The sequence below is a fragment of the Terrapene carolina genome, unplaced genomic scaffold (genome assembly GCF_002925995.2).
Source record: "Terrapene carolina triunguis isolate 2854851 unplaced genomic scaffold, T_m_triunguis-2.0 Scaffold111, whole genome shotgun sequence".
Taxonomy (NCBI): Eukaryota; Metazoa; Chordata; order Testudines; family Emydidae; genus Terrapene; species Terrapene triunguis.
This window is the reverse complement of record NW_020664462.1, coordinates 9,199,344-9,215,622: the sequence shown is the minus strand read 5'-3', so window position 1 is coordinate 9,215,622 and position 16,279 is coordinate 9,199,344. Positions and strand designations below refer to the sequence as shown.

The window sequence follows — 16,279 nt, the reverse complement described above, 5'->3', positions numbered from 1 at the left end:
AGATATGAATGTTTCAAAAACAAATTGCAAAAACAAGGGCTCCATGAAGCTACTCATGAAATAAAGTATTTTTGCCCATTCCATACCTCCATAGGGGGGCAAATGGTCCAATGGTTAGCGAATGCACTTGAAGGTCTGGTATCCTGGGTTCTATTCCCGACTGCTGCTGTGACCTTGGAGAATTCACTGAGACCAACGTTGTTAAACATGGGGGCTGAAAATTAGGCACCTATGTCCATATTTGGGCACCCGAGTAAATGGGCAGATTATGTTGCATTTATTTGTGTTTTATTTATCAGTGAAAAAAATAGAGGTGTGAATGAGAGGATCATTTTTGTCTTTAATTTTTGTAGGGCACTTAGGACTTAGTGGTCATGGTGGAAAACCAGCTGAACATGAGCAGAGGAATATCGAGTAGAAGCAGAGAAGTGGTATTACCTCTGTATGCGGCACCTGTGAGACCACTACTGGATACAGTGTCCAGTTCTGGTGTACACACTTCAAAAAAGGTGTTGATAACCTGGAGAGGGGCTCGGAAAAGAGCTACCACAATGATTCGAGGCCTGGAAAACATGCCATATAGTGAGAGAGTAAAGAAGTTCAGTCTATTTAGTCTAGCCAAGAGAAGGTTGAGAGGTGATTTGATCAGTCTATAAGGCTCAGATCCCCAGAGGTATGTAGGTGTCTAAATACCTTTGAAGATCTGGGTCTAAGTAACTACATGGAGATTTCTGAAAATAGAGAGCTTCTTAATCTAGCAGACAAAGGCCTAAAAATCTCCGATGGCTGGAAACTGAAGCTGGATAAATTCAGACTGGAAGAAAAGTGCGGTTTTCAGTGAGTTAATTAGCCATTGAAACAACTTACCTATGGATGTGGTGAGTTCTTCAGCACTGGAAGTCCCTTAACCAGTATTGAATGTCTTTCTAAAAGATACACTCCATTTCAACCTGATGGTGTAGTCTTGGTTCAGGAATCACTGGGTGAAATTCTGTGTTATGCAGGAGGTCAGACTAGATGGTCAGGATGGTCCCTTTAAAATCTGTGAAATCCTCAGGTGAAAAGTGCACTAAGAAGCCAAGTTTATCACTATTGTGCTGCAGATCACGAAGGCAAATCTTTATATGCATGAAGGTAGCTGTATTCTGTGAAAAATGACTATAAAACCAGGTGTGTTGGCTTATAGGAAGATGAATTTTATTTTTTTTTTGTTCCAGTTGCCTTGAATTTCCAAACACCAGGCCCAGAAATGGATGTTTACCAGGGTCGATTCCAGGACAATGGGTTTTCTGGGTATGTCCTAAAGCCACGCTTCCTTCGGGACAAGCAATCCAAATTCAATCCAAAATCCATCACAGAAGGAGCCTGGTGGATGCGGAAGAAACTCCAGATTAAAGTAAGAATTGGAATAGGAAAATGGTAACAGCAACGCCAACTTCGTGTGCTTCTACCGATCTAAATTCTGCCACCTCTACCCACACTGAGCAGTACCTTCACGGCCCCGATTCACTGAATCGGGGCCTCTGTGAGAATTCCTTTCAAAGTCAAAGGGACTAGTCACAAAGTAAGGCCCCAGTTCAGCAAAGTCTCATGCACATGCTTAACTTGATGCACAGAGTAGTCAATGGGATTATTCAGTGTTCATAAAGTGACGGAGATATGTAAATCTTGGTAGGATCGGGGCCTATGGTACTATCAGGTCTGTGGGGTAGGGGCTCTCTTGGTCTGTGTTTGAACAGTGCCTAGCACAGTGGGGTCCTGATCCGTGACTGCAGCTGCTAAGACTATCACAGTTCAAATAATAAATGATAATAATAATGCGTTGGGGTGGCAGAGCCCAGCTCACAGAAAGCACTCTCTTTTCATGACTTCACCTTCTTGGTTTAGTATAAAATGTGTGAAAAGGATAAAACAAGGGTAGTCAAGGCTCACAGGTCATTATTTATTGTTATGGCTACAAGCATTTATTTGGTAAACGTCCTTCAGTACTGGTTCAGGGTATAAATCGCTCATCAGCAGGGGTCCATTAGGAATTCCGTCTCCCTGCCCCTTGCCATGGCTGGTGGAGCGTTGCACAGTTGACCAAGAACACTGTGGCCTTTTCACACCTTTCCCCGAAGCATCAGGTGCTGGAGTCAGGATGCAAGTTTTGCGAGAACGGTGGTCTGACTTGCTATACTTGCTGTATTCCCAAGGGATATTGCCTTGAGAAAAGAGATGATAGTTTCGCAAATCAAGCCTCATCCTGAACGTGTGCTACTGTCCCCTCTGCAGATCATCTCCGGCCAGCAGCTGCCCAAGGTGAACAAAAGCAAAAACTCCATCGTCGATCCAAGGGTGACGGTCGAGATCCATGGGGTCCAGCGGGACAATGGCAAGAAACAAACCAAAGTCATTGAAAACAACGGTAAGAGGGATTTCTGCATCACAGCTTGGCTTCCCGCTCCATCAGAGCGTCCCACGGCCATGCTGGCATGGTTTCACTCTGTACACAAGTAATGGAATGTAATTCACACCCTAACATGCTTGCGTGTGATGACACCCTCCAAAGTGCAGCTCAACGTGGCCTCCCCTAACCCACCCCGATGTGCCCACCGGCAGGTAGAACAGCTCATGGTACAGAGCAGCAGGCTCAGATCTGGAGCTGCTGCCATGCCTCTGCTCCTGGGTATGGACAGTGAGCCAGATCCTGAGCTCATTAACACTGGTGCAAAAGCAGGATAACGGCATGGATTTGGTTCCATTGGGCTCAGGCCTCAGTAGCCTTTCAGAAGGAAAGAAATTTCCTCTGGAGGGATCGGCCTGTCCTTTGCCAAGGAAGCTACTGTGGGGCCTGCTCTCAAGCCTGGAGAGGATTCATGAGAGGCCACAGTCGTATGCCTCTGCACTGGCTGTGCCACCCTTTCCCTTGCCCCTGGACTTGACTGCTGGGATCTGTCCACAGAGGGTCCGCTCTGTACATGGGTCTGGTGGGAATGGTGTCATCCACTCAGTGGGCCGTACGGATCGAACCATCCTCCTCATAGCATGGGGCTTACACTCTTTGATGGGACAGGGTGGGGAAACTTCGTATCTGTCCTGTGGATAAATACAGGACTTAATTCAAAGTGGCACCTTTTAACAGTGCTAAATTCACATATATCATGGACGTCTAAGACAGGGGTTCTCAAACTGGGGGTCAGGACCCCTGAGGGGGTTGCGAGGTTATTACATGGGGGGGTCATGAGCTGTCAGCCTCCACCCCAAACCCCGCTTTGCCTCCAGCATTTATAATGGTGTTAAATATATTAAAATGTGTTTTTCATTTATAAGGGGGGTCGCACTCAGAGGCGTGGTATGTGAAAGGGGTCACCAGTACAAAAGTTTGAGAACCACTGGTCTAGGAGGAAGGATGAAAGGTCTTGTGGTTACAGACTGTGACCCTGGAGAGCCGGGTTCAATTCCTGCTCTGCCACAGACTTCCTCTGTGACCTTGGGCGAGTCACTTATTCTATCCTACATGCAGTTCCCCATCAGCAAAATGGAGAAGATAATACTTCCCTCCTCACAGGCTGTTATGAGGCTGGCTCATTAGTAACAGTGAGGCTATCTGATACTGCACTGATGAGGGCCATATAAATACCTAGAGCAAGAAATAACTTAGATTCCTCTCCTGGAAGACTGATTCAGGCAGTAAATAGCTGTCAAATCAACATACACATTCCTGACAGGGAAAGATGCCGCTCACAACACACACACACACACACACACCCCCCATTATTGTGTGGAATCAAAGCCAAGTGCATGTAAACACCAGCCACATTTTCTCCAGGGCTAGCGGTGTTTCCCTTTTCCTCCTTTCCTTCCTTCCTGGTTTAGATTTCAGTTAGTTAAACGTGGCCCCGCTCCAAAGGTTCTTGTCCGTTTCCTTTCAGTCACATGCCTGTGGGTTTAGAACCACGTCAGTAACTTCCTCACGAAATTCTGCCCTGTGCATATACCATCACAAGGTCTGGAGCTACAGAGCTGTTGCGCACCTACAGCTCCCGTTGACTTTAGGGAGTTTACTGGCAGGAATGTTTACAGAAACAGGGACTTTTAAGTGAATGTTGCAAAATGGGATGGGAATTCCAAATTTGTTATTGTCACTATTTGAGCTGGAAACCTGATACAAGTTACATCAAGGGCTCTGACCTGCTTGGCCCTGAGGCCCAGATCCTCAAAGGTATTTGGGCACCTAACTCCCATCAGCACTTAAATACCTCTGCGGATCTGAGCCTGCATGCCTTCAGCTTCCATTGAAATCAGTGGGATATTCTCACCCCACAGGAGTGCGTATCACCTTGCAGGAACAAGTCCCAAATCAGGGAACAGATTCAGTGGGAGCTGGGAATGCTTGGGATTTCTGACTGTTACCAGGTAGGGGCCATAGGGTACAATGTTGAGCTGTTGCTTTGCATATGCAAATCCCCTAGTGACAAAAGCACAGTCTTGGGGCTAATGCTGTCAAATCCGCCCTGGAACAGTCAGTAACTATCCTGCCTTCCCACAAAATCTAAATGGACCAAATGCCGGAGATTAGACCTTAATTGTTAGGGCTGCCCTGTCTTGTGACATCCAGGAAGCTGCTCTCCATAAACAAGCTATGAAGATATTGACCTTTAACCCTGTCATTGTGATGCCCAATCAAAACATCGCAGGGAGTGGTTCTTAGATCAAAGGGTTGTCGATCCAGGCTGAGCTTTCTGGAGCAGACACATCCCTCACTGCTCCTCCTGCACCCCCATCTGGGAAGGAGATGGATGACATGTCTCTGTGGACAGTTGTGTGAAATCAATGCTTCCTTATGAGTTCATATAGGAGTCATCCGCTTAGGCTCTCAATTCCCATTAGGAGTGGATAAGAGCTAGGAATTGTGTCTCTGAAACGCTCCTCGTAGAGCATGTCAATTATTTATTTACATCTGTTTTACATTCATGTCAGCTCACAGTTTTGCTGCAAGGCTTGCGACCTTGTAGTGTTTTTTTTCACCGTCTCTCCCAGCTCCTGGAGTTACTTGGTTACACGAGACTTTCATTAATAAAGAGTAAGTTTCTGAGCCCTCGTCGTTGCAGGGCAGAGCGTGGAAAGGTGATCCGAGTGCGCCACCCAGAAAGCAAAGAAAAAACACCCCCAACTTTATTACTTTTAAAAACTCTCAGGGCTTGGAAGCCAAAGGTCAGGATTTTTTTGGCTCCTGACTCATGCTTTTTGAATGGTTGGGCGTGGCAATACTGCTCCTAGTTCAGGCAAGGAGGGGTTCAGACGTGCGTTTGTTCAACTTAAATGTCCCATTTCATGTCTTTGTCTCATGAGAGCATCAGACTGAAAGTGGACTACCCGCAAATGTTCCCCTTGTGAATAGTATTCCTAGCAAACCAGTGTGTCTCTGAGGCCCAGTTCTCCAATGGTCTCAGTTCCTGTGCCCTTCGGTGGATGCTGAGGGCACGCAGAGCCCACTGTTTGCTTCACTAGAGCAGGCCTCGCCCAGAACCACTGTCCTCTGAACAATTTGTATAGAGCTCCGCTGAGTTTTGAACAGGATGTTGTATCGCTCTCCTTGTTTGTTTCTTGGGCGTGGCTTATTTAAACCACATAAACAAACCGGCTGAGCTAGAGAACACAATGGCTTCCGTTCGCTTAGACGTTCTGAAGTGTGGGTGCCTCTGATCTGATTAGCCTGTTTGTTTCTTTGTCAGCCGCTCAGCTTTGATTTTGTGGTTCTGATCATCTGGTCACAAGATCCTCATCAGCAATAGAAATGAGGCTGAACCAAAGCCCAGACCTGAATATCCCCAGCTCCAATCAGCGCCCAAATCTAGTGTTTGGGTTCTGGCCTCTGCAGCGTTGACAGGATGAATGAACGTCCAAAAGATCAGCGCTTTGCTTCAGATTAGCACCCCAAAAGTATGGATACTCCTCCGAAACGCAGTACTACAGTACTTAGCGCTTCTCGGCCAGAGATCTCACAGTGCTTTACTCAGGCATCAGTAGCATCTTGTTATAGATGTGGAAACTGAAGCCCAGAGCGGCTAAGGGCTGGATTGTGCCTTTTGGCAGGGTCCTGAGGCCGGGCTGCACCTTGCTAGGCGGCAGCCACACCACTGAGGCATAATTCCCTCTGCTTCCTTCTAGCTTTGGGGGTCTAGCAATGTGCTGCTGACCCAAACCAGCAGCCAATTCTGACACCCCCGGCACCAGCACAGCTGTGAGGTCAGCGCTTTATGGGTGGAGCCCAAACTCACTCCATTCACCATCTACTTGCTCCTGGGTCTGGGTAGCTGATCTGAGTAGCGCGTGCAGGAGCGTTCGTACTGCCTCTTATCCCAAAGCACAGATGTGCCCTCCAAGTCACAAGGTAGCTTCAGTGATTTACGTAACGTCAGTCAGTATCAGGGCTGGGCAGGAAGCGTCTGACTGTCAGCCTGGGTCCCTCTGCACTCCCTCATCTCCAGCTGACCCAGACCTTTAAACTGATCCGATTGCGCTGGAGATCTTGTGGGATCTCTCGCCAGATCCCCAGACATTGCTGCTTTTGCTCAGGCGGCAATATGGCCAGAGCAGCCTCTGTTCTTCTTTTTGGCATTTCCTGGATGGAACCAGAGGCCCGAGTCAAACAAAGGGCAACGTGTGATTTGAGTTTGATGCTGGGAATGATCAGTGATCCAAAAGAGGGGGTGGCTCTTGTGTTCCTCACAACCAGATTGTCCAATCCTGTGAGGATGGAGAGAAACCCCAGAGGTACCACCTTTGGCTCCAGATCCACTGTTCAGATCTGGGGTTTGTTCCAGCTCTCTGGGCCAGTTTTGACCTCCAGAGCCAGATCTCAGGTCAGCTAGTGACCTGCGCACCCTCAGGGTGTAGGTGGGGACCAGGGCTGCGTTTATGATAGGGCTCCTCTCTGTGAAAAGCTGATGATTTTTTGTCCAAGCCTGTTTTATCACTGGAGAGTGGAGATGACTGTGATCCCTTCCAGCTGCGCTATTTCTTTTACTAACTGGTGAATGAAACTTCAGTAGCTCTTTTTGTTAAAGTGGGTCTAACAAAGAAAAGCTGCCGCAGATCTCAGTCAGTTTCATTACTGACAGAGTGCTATTGTCTGTATGCAGAAAAGAAATCCCGAATCAAAAGCTATAAACCAGTTGGACAGAGACCTAATCCTATCTCGGGCAGAACTGCTTACTCAGTCAGTTGGAGCTTTGTCCGAATCAAGACTGCAGGGCTGGGTCTGTTGAATTCTCCCTGGCACTAAGGGCAGTTCTCCTGAACAGTTGCGCTTGTTCCTGTTCATCTTAGACCAGAGGTGGGCAAACTACGGCCCCCAGGCCACATCCGGCCCGCGGGACCGTTCTGCCCGGCCCCCGAGCTCTTGGCCCAGGAGGCTCGCCCCCCGGCCCCTCCCCTGCTGTCCCTCCTCCCCTGCAACCTCAGCTCGCTTGCTCCGCCGCTGGTGCAATGCTCTGGGCGACGGGGCTGTGAGCTCCTGGGGCAGCGCAGCTGCAGAGCCCGGCCTGACCCGGTGCTCTGTGCTGCGTGGTGGCGGCGGCGTGGTCCGGCTCCAGCTGGGCGCCGTGGCTGTAGCGCCGCCAGCCACTGGAGCTCCAGGCAGTGCGGTAAGGGGGCAGGGCGGGTTGGATAGAGGACAGGGAAGTTTGGGGTGGTGGTCGGGGGCAGGGATGTGGATAGGGGTTGGGGCGGTCGGGGGAGGAACAGGGAGTTGAATGGGGGCAGGGGTCACGGGGGGCAGTCAGGAAGGAGGGGGGTTGGATGGGGCGGCAGGGGTCAGTCAGGGGCAGGGGTGCCGGGGGCAGTCAGGGGACAGGGAGAAGGGGTGGTTGGATGGGGCAGGGGTCCCAGGGGGGCTGTCAGGAATTAGAGGAGGGGTTGGATGGGGCGGCGGGGGTCCGGGGGCGGTCTGGGGACAGGGAGCGGGGGTGTGTGGATGGGGCAGAGGTCCCAGAGAGGTCGTCAGGGAATGGGAGGAGTTGGATGAGGCAGGAGTCGGGGGGGGGGATAGGAGGTGGGGGCCGGGCCACGACCCCCTCCCCTAACCGGCTCTCCATACAATTTACTAAACCCAATGCGGCCCTCAGGTTTGCCCGCCCCTGTCTTAGACTTATCCCCATATGGGACAACTGCTTTCCTGAATTCAGCAGCGATTTGCATCTGAACTACCCACTACATCATTGGAGAAGTATCCTGCTTCTTTTAAAAAGACCCCCTACGAACCACAATTTGGGCTAGGTCAGATAGCCGTGCCGTGGACTCACAAACAGGTAGGTAGGTGGGTAATTTTGGATGAAAGAGGGATTTTCTCTTTCCCTTTAAGATTTATCTATTGAATTCCTGGAGTCAATTCAGAGAACACTTGTGCAGCACTGGATCCTGCCGATCTCTGCTCACCTTGGTAATCTAGTTGACATGAACACTCAACAGAAGTCAATGTTGGTTATTCCCAAATGGGAATTTACAGCCTCTGAGTCAGTTCACCATGGATGGGCATCTGCAGAGTACCAAGGGGATAAGGCCAATCCCCCACAACTAGAAGAGAGCCACTGGGTCTTGTTGCAGCAGAGGGGACCCCATGAGCCAAAGTATGGTCAGCAATGCCACGGTAGAGTGAAAACGCTTGTTTCAGTCCAATTATTTTGTGGTTCACATTGTTCCAATCAGTTTATGGATTTCTAGGGCAAAATCTGGACCTCACTGAAGTCAGTGTCAAAACGCCCATTGATTTCTGTGGGACTGAGATTTCATGCATGGATTTTAAGGCCAGAACAGACCGTTCTGATCAGCTGGTCTGACCTCCTGCGTAATGCAGGCCAGCGAATTCCGCCCCGTGAGTCCTGCGTCAAGCCTAATAGCTTGTGTCTGAGCTGGAGCGTATTTCCCAAGCAAGACGTCTCATCTTGATTTCGGCTTGGCCTGACTGGGTTTATTTTTCTTCTCCCTTGCTCAGGGTTCAACCCAAAGTGGGATGAAGAGTTTGGATTTGACATTGATGTCCCCGAACTCGCTCTGGTCCGTTTTGTGGTGGAAGACTTTGATGTATCAACCAAAAATGACTTCATTGGACAGTACACCATCCCCTTTACCTGTCTAAAGCAAGGTAAGGAGCTTTGTCTGGAGCAGAGCAAACCACATCGGCTCGGCCCTTTAAAAACAAGCGGTGCCCTAGAGAGGCTAACAGCCTGGATTTTCCCACATGACCAGCTGTTACCCTGGGACCACTTGCTTGTTCACTGACTGCCTGAGTCTTTGTTTGTTAGGATTAGGATAGCGTGGCCTCCAGAGACTTCCCTTAAAGGCCCAGCATAAGGCATTACATTGACCACTGCAAAACGGTGTCATTGTTTTGGAGATCAGAGTAATGCATTGTAAGAAAGATGCTGGGAAAACACACACAGTGGATTCACTCGCAGGCGTGCAGCAGGAAACAGGATGTGGTTTGAGCATACTCTCAAATAAACCAGCTTCATTGCAACATGCTATCAGCCTGCCTCGGAAAGGCCAGGTGCTACAGGAAGCAGTGGTATTAATTCAGAAGGCAGTTCACTTCCGTCGGGGTCGGTACGGAGCCAGTGCCTCAGGGGCACTCTGGTACTGGTGCTGCCATCTTTGCAGGCATAATACGAAACCAAGGGTCTGAACATTTGTGATCGTGAGTGATCTATTGTAAATGTAGTGGGATCAGACCCAGTTTCTGGTCAAATGTGAACTCTGCTCAGTGTATTCCTAGCAACTTAATAAGCACTGTAATTAGGGTTGGATAAGTAGGGACCTTTAAAAAAAAATCAGCATATATTGTTTATGGAGTAGCACCTATAGGGAAGCAGCGATTAGGGCGGCGGTAGTAGGATTCTTGGTTCCTATTCTTGGCTCTCCCACTGCCTGTGAGCCACTGGGCAAGTCACTTAACGCTAACGTAGTCACTGAACCATGTAATGCTTGTTGAGGACTTTGAGATCTCAGATGGAAAGAGCTGTAGAAGAGGTGTAAAGTGTAATTGTGGAGCCATAACATATCACTGGATTGTACCATAACACAGTGCACTGTTGTACCTGTTATAGATGGCCCAAAGTTAAAGGTCAGGGAAGGGGAAGACGGGCGTAGGAAATGGAAGTGATGTGGGACGGTCACTCTTTCGCATGGCAGTAGAAATGCCCCAAGTCCTGTGTATAAAAAATAAGCTGCTCTCTCATCCAATCCCATGGTATTGCATGTAAAACATTCAGAGTAGCAACCACGTCGTCACTTGAAACTGAACGTTTGTGTCTATGTATTTCCTCATTCCAGGCTACCGCCACATTCATCTTTTGACCAAGAATGGCGACCCATACCCATCAGCCATGCTTTTTGTGCACATCAATATTCTGGACAATAATTAGAAACAGCAGAGGAACCCATCTTTCAAGAATCAATGGACACTGCTACAGACTAAAAATGAACCGAAATCTGCCCTCATCCCTACCCTGTGCAATCCCCAGTGCCTTCTCTGGGTTTGGGAGAGGTATAAGTCAGTGCAGCCTGACTCTCATGCTGCTAAAAATACCTTTATTCTGTACACACCCTCCATTCATTATGCTGAAAATATTCTGACACTGCTGTTGAGATTTTGTTAATAAGACTATTCAACACATTTTGATTTTTAATGAATGGTCATTCTTATTTTACTCCTATTTTTATAGAGCAGTTTAGGGATTTTAAATGAATTTTAGATTAGTGAGGGGTGTTGTGTTTGTTCACTGGAAGGCAGATGTGACACTTGCATCCTTGTCATTGTAAAGGTGCACATCCAAACTTTGTATAAGCAATATATGGTGGGCAAATAAGCCCTGATCTAAAGGCCAATGAAGTCAGTGGACAAACACCTGTTGGCTTCAGATCAGGCCCATACTCCACTCTTTTAAATCCTAAATTGAGACACAGTTCTGTCCTCTTTATTACAGTATAAAAAGCTACACTACAAAGATCACCTTTATTTTGTAATATGATGAAAAATACGTGAACACTACTCCACTGATGTGCTATTTGCATCCAGCATGAACAGGGCTGAGTCACATTCTTCAAAGGAAAGAAGAAGTTGTTAGTGGGGGGAATTCTTTTTTAAACACAGGATGACCACAGAGACTTAATTTCACAGAAGACAATGCAAGTGTATTAAACTGAACGTATGAAAGGTGGTTGTTTTTAAATACAGTCTGTAAAACATTTTCAGTGTGTATGGAAAACATCTTTTTGAAGAAGGAGAAGCTGAGAAGAAGGCAGTAGAAAGAATAATTGTAAATGTTTAGCTGGTTATTATTTCACTGGATGGAACTGAACATCACAGCACAGTAAAAATAGGTAGCAGCTCTCTGAAAATGGAAGCAGTAAGGTGTGTGGGTTGTTTTGTTTTTTCCAAAATACAGCTACAGAGCTAGAGGAATAATGTAGAGAGAAAATAATATATTTTCAAAAATTGTCCACACTTGTGTTACTGATCATACTTCAGACTATTAAAAATGGAAGCAGTCTGAAAAATAGCTGATTTATTTTTCATCCTTTCTCCTCTTTTGTTACTTCTTGTAATGCACGCCGGAAGAATGTAAGTCTTGTCTGTTTCATCGTCCATATTTAGTCAGTTTCACTTGGTTCTAATGCATGACACAATAAGAGGCACAAAGCAATTGGGTGAAGGAAAGATGTCAGTGTCTCTTTGAGTCCTGTTCCACTCACTCCCCCACACTCCCTTGGCCCAAAATAGCCCAGGTGAGTGACTTTTAGCCAACACAACAAAACCCCTCTATTCACTAGGGCTTCTGGTGGAAGATGTATTTTGCTGCAGTATTTGCTAGCAGCTACGTTAACCTTTCTTCTGGACACACTGCTGTTGGCTGGTGTTCGAAACCACTAGCTGTTTGATTGTTGTTTGGGGGACTTAGACTTTGTGTCTAATCATTAAAAATACCCAGCCAAACCCTTACTTTAAATTAGTTACTGGCAGCTAAGGGAGCACAAGTGCTAGCGACAGCAGTACAGGCAGGTAAGATATAGTTCAGCATAGCCTTGTTTTGTACAAACGTAGTATATTGCTACAAGAGCTAACGGCTTCTTAGCACAAGGGCTCTTTGATAGAACGCACTCACGCTATAGAGCACTCTCTGGTCAGGAATCCCCTGATCGCACACTGTGCTTTCCCTAGCTGCTTACCAAAACTTCCCAGAGCATAGGCCCATGATTCATCTTTATAGTCTTGCGGCAATCAAGAGGGGCACCTGGGTTTCCCCAGGTGCCTCTTATAAAAGAGGCTGCAAACTGCCTGCTCAGGTCTTTGGAATCCATCTTAGCCCTAAACAAACCCCTCCATCGCATAACCTTCCCTTTTAGCCAGAGGACACAGAGTGTTGTTTTTGGAGCAGATAGAGCAGGACTTCCATGCTGGCGTCCTGTAGCACATGGATTTGTTAGAAACTGGCAGCCGACTCTTGTGTGTTGTGTTTTACCTCTGAGGAAGTTCAGACGCCAGGTGTGTGTTGTGGAACTGCTGGGGAACAGGAGTGTTGGTTCAGAAAAAAAATCAGTGGTGAGACAGAGCTGCCTCTGAATCCCTGCTTTCGCCTTCCTGCTGAGGCTCTGGCTGCTGGTGAGGGGTTCGTGGGCTGGTCCCATCCTAGAGGGGGGCCAGGATCAGGGGTGACTCACCAATAGCCGGCCTGGGGCATCCCTGCTTTCTCTGCACTCAGCATTGGACCAGGCTGCAGCGGCTACTTTCTATTTGGCTGGCCAGAGGCTGCTTGAGACAATCTGCTATCCCCCTCTTCATGGGCTTGGGGCAGTGCATTTGGCATGGTTGCCCCTCTAGCATGAGGCCAAAAAATTGCCAGGCCAAATTTAAGTGAGTGGCATTGCGACCTGGTGCACAGGGTCACAGCGCCACGCAAATTTGGCCCGGCTGCCTCTCTGTCATGTCGGAGGGAAAACCAGGCCAAATCTGCTCCTTAAAGCAGCTGCCTAAAAGTCAGAGGGGAACCAAGGTCCTGGGAGGGGCAACTGCTCCCCTGTGCCACAGCTAATGAGGCCCCTATTGGGGAGCGAGTAATGTACTGGCACTGGGTTTGGTTGTGATGGTTCGTGCTAGTGACGTGAGAGAAAAACCTCGTGGCCTCTCTGTGCCTCAGTTTCTCATTTGTAAAACAGAGATCATGAGACTTTACCTTGGTTGTAAAGTGCTATGAGCTGACAAGTGCTCTGTAAGCACAACGTGCCTGTATCTGTGCCCCCCCTGCAAATGCTCCTTCATCACAGTAACTCGCACTCAACAAGCCATCCCACGGACTTCAGTGGGGTTACGCGTGTGAGGCAGACGTTGCAGGATCTGGCCCCAGTGAATAACTTTTTGATGTGTAGTGGGGGCTAGACTCCCAAGGGGGCCCGAGGCCTTGCAGCGCTCAGCACCCTGCTGCCTAGTGGAATTTGCAACCCCAAGTCAGGCACCCAAGTTCCTTATACCATGCATCGGGGAGAGTGAGGTGCCTAAAAGGGATTCATAGATACCAACCTGCTGAGGGGGGAGCTGCCTAAGCTAGCTAATAGGAAGTGCTGAGGAGAGGGAGGGGGCTGAAGCCCCACCCCTCAAAGGGAATTGGGCAACTAACACCAGGCCAGAGGGAGGTGTCTACCTCTGTTAAACCAGGTTAGCCCTTCATCAAGGCAAACCAAGCAGAAGGTAGAGGTGCCCCATACCCAATACCCCACTGACTGGAGCACTCAGCCAGGCTGTGGGAGACCCAAGTTCAAATCCCAGTTTTGATGCTGAGCCAGGACTTGAACCCACATCTCCTATCTCCCAGGCGAGGGCCCTGACCACTGGGCTGTAAAGTTGGTCTTGGACCCTGTCGCTATTGAATTATTTATACAAAGTGGCACAGCTTCAGCAGGAGAAATTGAGAGACCCACCGCAGAATACCCTGCTACAGCCACCACAGCTGTTTTTTGGGGGGGCCCCAAGCTAGACGTGCTCTGAAACCTCCCCCCCCCTCCGCCAAAGGCAATCTGTGTGGGTGAGGAGCCTAGTTTGTGCATCCAGCTGGGGCTTAGAGGTGAGTTGGGCACTGAGCTGCCAAGTGGTTTCAGAACTTAGGTGGCTTTGCACTTGCCCACCAGCAGAAAAGTAGGCGCCATGGGGACTTTACCGACAGAAACTTGAGTGCCGTGATGGGGACTTGAGACAACTATAGGGTCAGACGGCAGCTCAGTGGTGGTTTAGTGAATGAACGGGACGCCTAAATATTGGACTTAGGTGCCTAACTGCCCCTCTAGGTGCCTACGTCCCCCTTGTGAATCTAGCCCGAAGTGTGAAAAGTGCTGTGGTAGTTAAGGGTCTGCACGGCAGCTGGGCTGTGATTCCCAGCCCGGGTAGCCAGACTTGGGCTAGTCTGCTAAAAGTAGCAGCGTGGACACTGCTGCTTGGGCTGCCAGCCACGCTTGGACCCAACAAGGGGGCAGGCGGGCTTGGGCTTGAGTGGCTAGTCTTAGCCGCCGCCGGTGCAGCAACAAGCCGAGTTAGTGCGTGTCTGGCTACGCTAGGGTGGCCACAGACGAATTCCCAGAATACCGGACGTTCCAGTACTTCTGGGTATGGCGGGGATCCCCCTCAGCTGGTGTGATGGTGCATGTGAGGTTGGGCCAGGTGGGGGAATGCCATTTTGAAGAGCATGACCGTGCATGCATGGGGTGTGTGTGACGTCAATGTGACGGTATCTGACTAAAATATGACCACATAGATCATTGTTGCAAACACTGTTATATATTTGCAGCAAATCTTGTCAAGCAAGGTATCTATGAAAAGGTTATGAGTTGCTGGTTATGATTATGCTATCTGTATGCATGTATCATGTTTGTATTTGAAGTTATAAGTTTGGCTCTATACCTGGATTTCAAATGTTGACTCCTGCGGTACCACCCACAAAGGAGCTAGCCAGCACATCTTGGAGGGACTATTCAAATTAAATGGCTCATCAAGAAACACTTGGTTGACAATGGACCATGCAAGACGCCCATCTGCACTGAGTGGACTGTCATGTAAGCGTGCTGTCTGGAGTGTAGGTAATGGCTTCCTGCAATGACTGAGCGAAATTGGGCATAGACATGTGACTTGCCCATGTGACTCCAAACTCCATCTTGTTGCTGTCATTTTCCACAATAAGAACAATGGGATGCGTGCCACATGGCAAAAGCTGTAAAAGGCCCTGGAAACACCTCAATTTTGTCTTCAATCCTGCTTCTTACCTCTGGAGGAACTTTGCAACAAACTGAAGCTCTGAACAAAGGACTGAATGACCCATCCAAGCTGTGGATGTACTCCAGAGACTTGACTTAAGCCAGCAGTTTATTCCAACAGCTGCTACAAGCCTGAACCAAGAACTTTGCCATTACTGTATGTAATTGATTCCTTTAACCAATTTTAACTCTCACCTTTCTGTCTTTCTTTTTATAAATAAACCGTTAGATTTTAGATACTGAAGGATTGGCATCGGCGTGATGTTTGGTTAAGCTCTAAGTTATATATTGACCTGGGTGTGTGGCTGGTCCTTTGGGGTCAGAAGAACCTTTTATTTGAGGAGACTGGTTGTAAAGAACCTCTCATCTCTGAATCCAGTGTTTTTGGTGGTGATATAAAAGCTGGAATGTCTGAGGAAACTGCCTTTGTTTTCTTCTTAGCCAGTGTGGTGAAACAGGAGTTTGCTTTTGTGGCTGGTTTGGTACCTCTCCGAGCTCTGGTCAAGTGTAGTATCTTATAAAAGAATAACCACCAGTTTTGGGTTGTGTTTGCCCTGTTTCTCAGCAGTTCGTCCTGAATTTGACATCCTCACTTGTCACCTACTAAGGCAGGGTTACAGTCACACTGGCTGGGGTGGAGCGGCTTGCTCCTCAAAATGGGGTCCTCAGTCCGATACCGGACAAAACCACGTCAGGTTTTGTTTCAGTACTGGATGTGGGACAAATCACCCACAACGAGGACTGTCTGATTTAAAATAGGCAAGTGGCGTCTCTAGTCGATGCATGCTGGGAATCGTACCTCCCTTCTGCAGTGTAGACTCCCTAAGTCTCAGGCCAAAGGCAGTGATCTCTCAGCTGGAGACTGGTGGATCATTTCTCTTCAGCCGGGTGAGGGTTCTTTCTGAAATCACTCAGTGGTTCAGCTGTTTCTGATTGAGCCTTATCCTGACAAACCCCCAAATGAAATCAAAAGCAGTCTGATGAGATGGCTAGACTTGAA

General features: G+C 48.4%; 1 protein-coding gene across 1 annotated transcript in view; it reads left to right on the top strand.

Annotated features, from left to right (window-relative positions):
• The window catches only part of PLCD1 (phospholipase C delta 1), a 54,666-nt gene extending 39,837 nt beyond the window's left edge, over positions 1 to 14,829 (top strand). Inside the window, exons 10-13 of the mRNA XM_026652117.1 lie at positions 1,218 to 1,396; positions 2,275 to 2,407; positions 8,978 to 9,127; positions 10,315 to 14,829. Coding sequence (XP_026507902.1) covers positions 1,218 to 1,396; positions 2,275 to 2,407; positions 8,978 to 9,127; positions 10,315 to 10,406 — 554 coding nt within the window. The 3' untranslated portion in view covers positions 10,407 to 14,829. The remainder of the gene's footprint in view (positions 1 to 1,217; positions 1,397 to 2,274; positions 2,408 to 8,977; positions 9,128 to 10,314) is intronic.
• Positions 14,830 to 16,279: the final 1,450 nt, after the last annotated feature.